This window comes from Balaenoptera acutorostrata, chromosome 5 (assembly GCF_949987535.1).
Source record: "Balaenoptera acutorostrata chromosome 5, mBalAcu1.1, whole genome shotgun sequence".
NCBI classification, from domain to species: domain Eukaryota; kingdom Metazoa; phylum Chordata; class Mammalia; order Artiodactyla; family Balaenopteridae; genus Balaenoptera; species Balaenoptera acutorostrata.
The window spans coordinates 106,120,089-106,129,056 of NC_080068.1; the positions used below are offsets into that span (position 1 = coordinate 106,120,089).

The 8,968-nt window shown below is 48.0% G+C and overlaps 1 protein-coding gene across 1 annotated transcript; it reads right to left on the reverse strand.

The window, feature by feature from the left end:
* Window positions 1–6,751: 6,751 nt before the first annotated feature.
* On the reverse strand, window positions 6,752–8,667 carry DRD5 (dopamine receptor D5). Its single transcript, XM_007190955.2, has one exon. The coding sequence runs from the start codon at window positions 8,665–8,667 to the stop codon at window positions 7,255–7,257; it is 1,413 nt and encodes a 470-aa protein (XP_007191017.2). The 3' UTR covers window positions 6,752–7,254.
* Between the last annotated feature and the right edge of the window lie 301 nt (window positions 8,668–8,968).

Genomic DNA, 8,968 nt, shown 5'->3' on the forward strand with positions numbered 1-8,968 from the left:
TCCTCTTAGATCTCCCCTGGCCTCCTTATCAAGTTTGACATCTTGTCCTGTTTCTTCTGTCCCAGGTGTGGCCAAGTCTGGTTTGCTGTTCCATCCTATGCATCTCCTGGATCCTGGCCCTAAGCTCTTGGTCCCCACACTAACTCTGAAATGGTGCACGGAACTATTACCTGGACACAAGAGGTCCTGCTCTGCACTCTCAGGTGTAATGAACACAGTCACAGAACTGATAGTTTTCTAATTCTCACTGTGTGCGTGGCTTTCCACATTCCACCTGCACCATATCACACAACCCTGCCAATAAACTATAAGGTAAGTCCGGTTATTATCCCCATTTTAATATGAAAAAAAGGAAAAAAAACCTTGGCAGTTAACTTAATCTCTTTGACTTCCAGTTCTCATGAAGTAAGACATTAGAAAGTCAGGATCTGAAATCAAGGTAATGATTTTAAAATATGTCCAAAAGTAACAGTAAAATATGTCCAAAAGTAACAGTAAAATATGTCCAAAAGTAACCTATGGGACTTATATGTACATAGCTAGATATAGAAATATATATGGATCCTTATGAAAATGTGCATATGCACATATGAATGTATATATGTATATATTTCCCAGCTCTGTCCTTTAAGAGGACCTAGCAGCAATGTCACCTCAGTAGCAATAACACCCCAGTACCTGGATCTTGGTTTCTAAATACCATTCTCCAATAAAAAGGAACCAAATCTCCCTGGAGAAATGGCTGATTCCAGGGCTCAGGCAGGGAATACACAAGATGAGACTCGAATATCTTGTGCCAAAATATAGCAAACTGCTCAAAGGATAATAAAGCATATCAAAAGGACACAGGAGCCAACTTGAAAGGGCTCCCAATGGCCAAATCTGGGACAATTTAAACATCACAATAAATATGGAGAGTAAAGGATTATAGCCTATTGGAAAAAAATTGGAATCCAAGAGTCTACATTGGTGTAAATAAATAAATAAATTCCTTGACTTACAATAAAAAAAGGTGGAATTAAAAAAAAAAAAAACCACCATTTGGCAATCATAATAAGAACTGATTCAGAGAAGAATCACTATTTGTAGATGCTAAAACCAATGGGTGAAATTCTGAGTAATAATGGGATATTTTTATAGTCTCAAAGTATCTCTCCAAAGGATACTTACTAGTTACACAGGGTAAAATAGTCACTATGTAGTAGACACTGCCACAATCCTATGATCAGAGTTTATGTTGCTAGTATGAGATTAACTGACGGCATGTGCCTCAGACACGACGTTCTGGGAGGAACTCAGCATCCATCGCTTCTGTGGTGCCTCTGCCCAAAGTGTATATTACAATCTACTTAGGAGGAAACACCAGACAAATCCAAATTTAGGGACGTTCTACCAAGTGACTGGCTCGGTGTTCTTCATAAAATTCAAAGTCATGAAAGACAAAGAGGCTGGAAGTGCTTCAGAGTAAAGAAGGGCTAAAGAGATACAGCAGTAAATGCAACACAGATCTTGGCTTGTTTTATTATAAAAAGCATTACCATGAAATCTGAATAAGATCTGTAGATTAAATAAGAAAATTCCTTGTTTTTAGGAAATACGCTCTGAAGTGTTCAGGGGTAAATGGGCATCATGTCTTATATGGTTCAGAAAAGAAAAAAAGAAAGAGAGAGAGAGGAACAAAGCAAGTAACAATAAAATATTAATTTGGGGGGACCTGGATCAAGGGTAATTAGAAATTCTTTTGTAATATTTTGCACCCTTTCTGTAAGTCTGTAATTGCGTCAGAATAATTTTTTTAATAAAACATAACATGTAAAACATCTCTTCTGCAAATTCCTTGACACATCCCACCAAGAGGTGAAGTCTAATTCCCTCCCCTTGGATAAGGTCTGACCTTGGGGATTCAGTTCATGGAGGCAAGGTCACCAAAGGAGACTCAGGGTCCACCTGGCTCTCCGCATGCTCCGAGCGCGCCTGTGCGCTCTGAGCCACCAGGTACAAAGTCCACCTCCCCTGAAGCCACCACGCTAGGCAGACCATGTGGGAGACCCCCTAGAGAGGGCAATGCCCGAGGTGCCCCTGCTGTTCCCTAGGTTGCCACGTCCTGTCTCACCAACCAGGTCATGAAACTTCCCCAAAGTGGGGGACAGAGTGTTCCTGCCATTACCCAGAGACAGGAATAGGGTAAGGAGAGTGAGATGCAAAGTTTAAGGAAGTGCTCACTGCTCACCTGTTGTCACATGCTCCTTCCGTGTAGTGGGTGGAGAGAGCGCAGGAATTAAGGCCACCTTTAAATTCAGCGTGGGTCCCTCTGGCTGGGTGATCGTGGGTGAGTCTCTGGACCCCTCCCCAGTTCAACTGCCTCATCTCTTTAATGGGCAGGCTGGAAGGACCTCACGGGGGAATTGTCAAGGTAACACTCTGAAGGCACTTTGCTAGTTACAAAGAGCATTCAGGTGTGTTGCATGATGAAAACACTTCTTGTGGGGCTTTCAGCCCTGCAGGCCCTTGATCAGCCCTAAATGCGAGGACCACCACCACCCCCCGACAGAAAACACCACCCCTGGACTCGCTGTGTAAACACCTAGTTACTCAGTGGCATCACCTGACCCTGGCATGTGTGTGTGTGTGTGTGTGTGCGTGAGTGTGAGTGTGTGTGTGTGTGTGTGTGTGTGTGTGTGTGTGTGTGTGTGTGTGTTAGGAGACCAAGGTTGGGAGAGACATCGACATTTATTGAACACCTACTTCGTGCCCAACACTGGTCTAGGCTGAGAAGGAGACCAAGCCTTGTGGGAACAAGACCGGAGGAGTCTCAGCTCTCGTCGCTGTTGGCTTTCAGGACGATGTAGTTCTACCTAAGCTAGGAACCTCAAAGTCTTCTTAAAATATATCAAACCGCAGAGTTCTTTTAAAAAGGAGAAGAGGAAAGGAAAAAGAACGACACGAAAATAATCTCAGTGTTACACGATCTCATTTAATACTCACCCGGGACTTTGGGGTTAAGTTACCCATTTCTCAGCCAAAGAAACTGAAGCTAGGAGAGACGCTCAAATTCAGACAATTAAGAAAGGGGAAGCTAAAAGTTGAACCCAAGGCTGTGGCGCTTCAAAGCCTAGGTAGTGCGGCTTTGCGACAGGCAGCTGGGATGTGGAGTTAGGGCCAAATAATTCTTTGTGGTGGGAGGCTGTCCTGTGCACCGTAGGAAGTTCGGCAGCATCGCTGGCCTCGGCCGTTAGGTGGCAGTGACCTCAGGTGGCCTCAGCCTGCAGTGGCTTGAAACACGATTTCAGGTCCCGGCCAGAAATTGAAGTCAGGCTGCGGCAGCGAGAGCGCTGGATCCCAGCCACTAGACCGGTAGCCGGTGACAAGGCCCTGGCCTGTCGGCTCTGTAGAAATGAATCTCCACAAAGAGACAGAAAGTAGTGAAACAAGTGAAGTGTTTATTAGGAGGAAAAAGGATACATGTGAGTAGACACACAGTCAGGCTCAGTGTCTCGCCCTTGTGGTAGTTTGAATCTATGAATCTTCTATGGGGCATTTCTTCCAGGTTTCCTCTGCCCAGTCATCTTGCTTTGCCTGGCTCTGAGTCTGTATTTGGTATAACTCAGGGTCCTCCCCGTGTGCACGCGTGTCTCTTAGCCAAGGTGGATTCTAGCGAAGAGGCCTATGGTTAAGTTGACATCACCTACTATGGGATGACACCCCCCCTTTTCGGCCCCCGAGGAGCCTTTCTGCACATGTGTAGCCTTGAGGGTCTCCTTGGCCTCGAGAATGAGAAATACGTGGTCTCTTTATCTCTTACCTGGGCAGGGCTCAGCTCCTCTTGTTCCAGCTATCATCTTCATCTTGGAGTATCTGTCCACAGGGGACCAACTCCAGCTGCTCAGCCTGGGGCCCATCTATCTCCTGCCTCAGCGGGAGCACCTCACCCCCAATTGTGGCAACCAAAAAATGTCTCCAGACACAGCCAAATGTCCCCTGGGAGAGAAAATTGTCTCCATTGAGAACCACAGGCCTAGGTAAAAACCCTGGTTCCACCACTTACTAGTCATCTAACCTTGGAAAACCAACTTAACCTCTCTGTGCCTCAGTGTTCTCATCTGTAAAATGGAAAAATAGTAGTACGTGCGGTTAATGCGAGGATCAAATAGGGATTAGGAAAGTACCTGGCCAAAATATGGGCTCCTTTTTTCACTGCTGCCTCCCCTCCAAACACAAAGGAGCACCAGGGCAGGGACACAATGGACATCAGCTTACACAAGCATATAGGAATGCATCAGTTAACCAGCTAATGAACAGATGAACGAGGAGTATTCTGATCCAGGCATCAGTGCGTTTGCTGATTGCCATGCCTCAGCAGCCCCTCTCACCACCTCAGGGCAGATAAGGAAGACGCAATGGCCAGGCTCTCCGGTTCAAGTCCAGCTCGGCCGCTCACGAGCTATGTGACCCAGGGCTAGTTACTTAGCTTCCTAATGCCTTCATTTCCCCATCTGTAAAATGGGGGTAACAAAAGTGCCTGCCTTGCAGGGTTGCAAGGATTAAATGAATCCGTACATGCGCAGCCCAGGCACAGAATGAGTCTGCCGTTGCTGTTAGCATTAACCCTCCATAGCCCTGCACCCACACCGGCCACCCTTCTCTCCCCCAGCGCGCCCCACACAGTCCCGTGTCCAGACCTCTGCACTGGCCACTCCCTCTGCCCAGAGCACTCCTCCCCCTGGATGCTGGTGTCGCCCTGAGCCTTCCTTCTCCATCTGTGTCTCTCTTCTTCATGCCTCTTGCTTGACTGCCCGAAATCAAATGGCAGCCACACCACTCCACTCACTCTGTTTTATTTTGCATCACATCAGTATCACTGCCTGACAAGACATTACAGAGTCTGGCTAGCATAATACACTGCAGTACAGTACAGTATCATAGTGTTGGTTTGCTGTCTCTCTCCCACTGAAATATAAGTTCCCAGACCTCTATATTCCTAGAAGAGTGCCTAGCACGTAGTAGGTATAAATAATTATAATGAATGATGAGTGATATTTTGCAGAAGGCATTCCCAAAATCCTCACATAACCCGTGTTTCCTAACACAGAAATTATTTGAACTGGGGCCTAGAACAACGTTTGTCACCAAAAAAATTTTCTTGTAACAACCTGTCTTTTAGAATAGAAGAGTTGCATTTTAGAGATTTTTCAGATCAATTAGAGTTTCTGAAACTATGTTCCCTGCAACTGTGATCTCCAAAGAGAAAGTAATAAGGAATTGTACCAAACAGGTATTCACAAGGTCAAAGACATTGGAAAACAATGCAGAATTCTCTCCTGCTTGGGGAGTCACGACGCGCAGGAAAAGTTCTAAGAAGCCCTGTAGAAAACAGATATTGTACCTGGGTTTGCTGAATTTATTTCACCCTAGACCCTATCCACTAATATTTGTATCATGAAACATGATTTGGAAAACTGTGCTCTAGTATAACTCTTTCAATTTACAGAGGCAGACAGAAAGTGAGACCCAGAGAGGTGAGTTGACTCATTCGAGGTCACACAGCTATCTCCTGAATCTCAGAGCAGGGCGCTTTTCACTGCCCTGATGTTTCCTTAATGGTCCACTTACCAATCAGCTCACAAGAGGTAAAAATGGAACACTAGACCTCAGATTCCGATATCAATCTGACTAAATCATATATGAAAACTAATGTATCAAATAGGATTCGCTTTCAATCTCGCCATACCAGAAAGTCAGTTATTCATTCAGCAGCTGTTTATTAAGCATTATGTGCCAGGCACTGCACATTTTGCAGTGAGCAAGACCTGGTTGTTCAGGAGACTGACAATAAAATTATCCCTAAAGAGACCAAAGTTGATTGAACTATCCTTGAGAAGCCTGCTTCAAAGTAGGGACCTGTACGAAATTACATATTCACTTTTCATTTGCTTCCATTAACAACGCTCACATTTAGATCTAATGGTAATAATATGCTCTGGTCTGGAGTGGCTCTGGAACTAAATGCTCCCCTTTGCTGTGCAGACTGCACAGAAGAAAAACCAAAAGACTGGAATTCACTGGGCTTTTTCGTTGATTTTCCAATTTCAAGTTCATTCAAATATCATCTCTGGCTCCTACATTTTAGTTAAAATGCATTCCCTCACTTCCTACTGTCTACAAATGAAAATGCCTACTTAAAAATTGGCTTTGTTTTTTGAAAGCATATCAACTCACACATTTCAAAGCCCTTCAGAAAACACGGTAGATCAAAAGCCATGTAACTTTAAAACATTATAGATTTGAGGTTGAGAAAGAACAGGTGATTATTCTATGTCATCGTTTCAATGAACTGATAGCATCTGTCTAGGAATCAGGAGAATTGTTTTATGTTATGTAATTTGAAAAAGAAGATTCCAAATGAGAAAAAAAAAATGGAATTCCAGGCTTGAGAAGTCCATATTTGATGTTGTGGCATGAAGCCAGCTTTCAGCACAGACTCAAGATGTGTGTATCTAATTCTTTAAAATTCTGAGATATCAGAAACTCTTCAAGTTCTCTTGCCCCTGTGTGTACCTTTAAGGCCAAACTGACTGTAAAGAAAATAAATGGGTGCTTCCAGACCCAGCCAAAGTCTTTCCTGCTTTTAAGGATGCTCTCATGGCTTCTCTAGGAGCCGTCCTGAAAACCAATCTGGCAAAGCAATGATAATCACCCCATAGAACACATAATTTGTGTCTATTAGACACCAGAACAAATCAGGAAGAATTCCTCAGCGGTAGCAAAGACACACAGCAAGTAGAAACTGCAGAAACACAGGCCACAGGAAGCAAGATACAGGAAAGCCACACACACTTCCATCAGCGCTACACACACATTGAACCTTATTGCTTAAAAATCAGCCCAAACACAGATAAGTCACTGAACAATCTATTCATTTAAAAGGGGAGGGGAGAGTATACTTTTTAAAGAAAAATACCACTTTTTTTTTTTTTTTAGAATCAATCACCATCTTATCTTCTCTAACAGAACCATTGATCCATCTCTGCTAGGCTAGGGTATATTTGACTGAGTTTTTTCCAACTGCTTCTGCCAAATCTTTCCTCAGCAAATCAGTCAGGTGAGGTTTCTAAGCACATGCACTACTACACCGACACGGAAGGCATGATAAACTGAGCAGCAGTGGAAATGTATGTGTGTGTCCAGTGTGTATTCTGCATGCTTGCTCATGTCTATGCGGTTATATAGATCCATGAAGAACAGTTCTTAGGCAGTTTAATGGAATCCGTTTGGGGTGAAAGGCGTTATTTTGCCTAAAGAAATCTCCCCTCCATAGTCCAGCTCGACAGACCCAGCAGCAGGGTCACCATCTAGGGACGTCTGAGAGATCTGCGACGTACGACTGAAAGGGCTCTCCTCTTCCTCCGGGTCCACCTCCGCGTCACCTGGGGTCACCACGTGGGGGATCATATGGACGTAGGCAGCTGCGATGTCCTCGTGGAAGGCGGTGTCCTGGTTGTAGGAGATGAGCTCATTGCTGATGTTCACTGTCTCCACCTGAGTGCGGGAGCAGAGGTGGCTGCACCCCAGCAGCTGGGCAAACACCTTCCAGAAGTCAGCGTTGAAGGTGTAGATGATGGGGTTGAGGGAGGAGTTGGCCCAGCCAAACCAGATGAAGACTTCGAAGGTGGTCTCGCTGACGCAGGGGAAGCCCTCGGGGTGTCCGCTGAAGAAAGGGACCATGCAGTTAAGGATGAAGAAGGGCAGCCAGCGGCACACGAAGACCCTTATGATCACCGATAGGGTCTTGAGGACCTTGGTCTCCTTCTTGATGGATGCCCGCAGGCCGGTGTCGGGCGCACAGGCCTCAAGGCTACGGCAGCTCTGCGCGTGCTCCGCGGCCCTCTCCAGGGAGGAAATCCTGCGGATTTGCACCTGGGCGATGCGGTAGATGCGCGTGTAGGTCGCAATCATGATGGCCACCGGGATGTAGAAGCTGATGAGCGAGGAGGAGACTGCGTAAGTTCGGTTCAGGCTGGAGTCACAGTTTTCCGCCCTCAAGTCTGGCTCCCCGGCTTCCTCCCAGGGCGCCCCGTTGACCAGGTTAGATGGCGGGTCCACCCCACCCCAGGAGCCCATCTTGTCCGTGTGCCAGTGGAGCTGGACTTGAATGAAGGAGATGAGGATGGACAAGGTCCACGCCAGGCCGACCATGACCAAGGCCACACGCTGCGTCATCTTGCACTCGTAGCAGAAGGGCCTGGAGAGGGCCCAGTAGCGGTCCACGCTGATGATGCACAGGTTCAGGATGGAGGCGGTGGAGCACGTGATGTCGAAGGCCACCCAGATGTCGCAGAAGGCCCCAAAAGGCCAGTAACCGGCCACCTCGGCGACCGCCTTCCAGGGCATGACCAGCAGCGCCACGAAGAGGTCAGACACAGCCAGAGACACAGTGAAGACGTTGGTCATCTTGGCGCGCAGGTGGCGACTGCGCACGATGGACGCGCACACCAGCACATTGCCCAGCAGGGACCAGACGATGAGCAGGGTCAGGAGGCCGGCCGTGACCACTTGCGCTGGCCCCAGCAGCGTCGCCCCCTCCGAGCCCCCCACGGCGCCCCCCTGCGCCAGCTGCTGCGGCCGGGACCGCGCCCGGTAGGCGGTGCCGTTTCGCCCTGGCGGCAGCATATCGGGTTCGGCGGCACAGGCGGGCTGCGCGCGGTCCCAACTTCTGCCCTGCGCTCCCCGGGTGGCCCCATCGGGTACCCGGGGGTTGGTACCCCGGGACCCGCGGCTAAGGGATCCCCGAGCCCCGGGGGGCGCTCACCGTGCGCTGCGCCGGGGCCCCGGGGCGCGCCGGCACCCCCCTTGCCTCCTCGACCGCCACCGGGTCTGTGGCCGCGTTGCGCCCCTCCCGTGCCGGGAAGCGGCCGGTGCCCGAGGGGCTGTTCCCGGGAGCCGGCAGTGCGCCAGCCGGCGACGGCGGCTG

Bases quoted from the DNA above. Each gene is read 5' to 3' on its own strand.
- DRD5 (XM_007190955.2), bottom strand. From the start codon at position 8,667: ATGCTGCCGCCAGGGCGAAACGGCACCGCCTACCGGGCGCGGTCCCGG.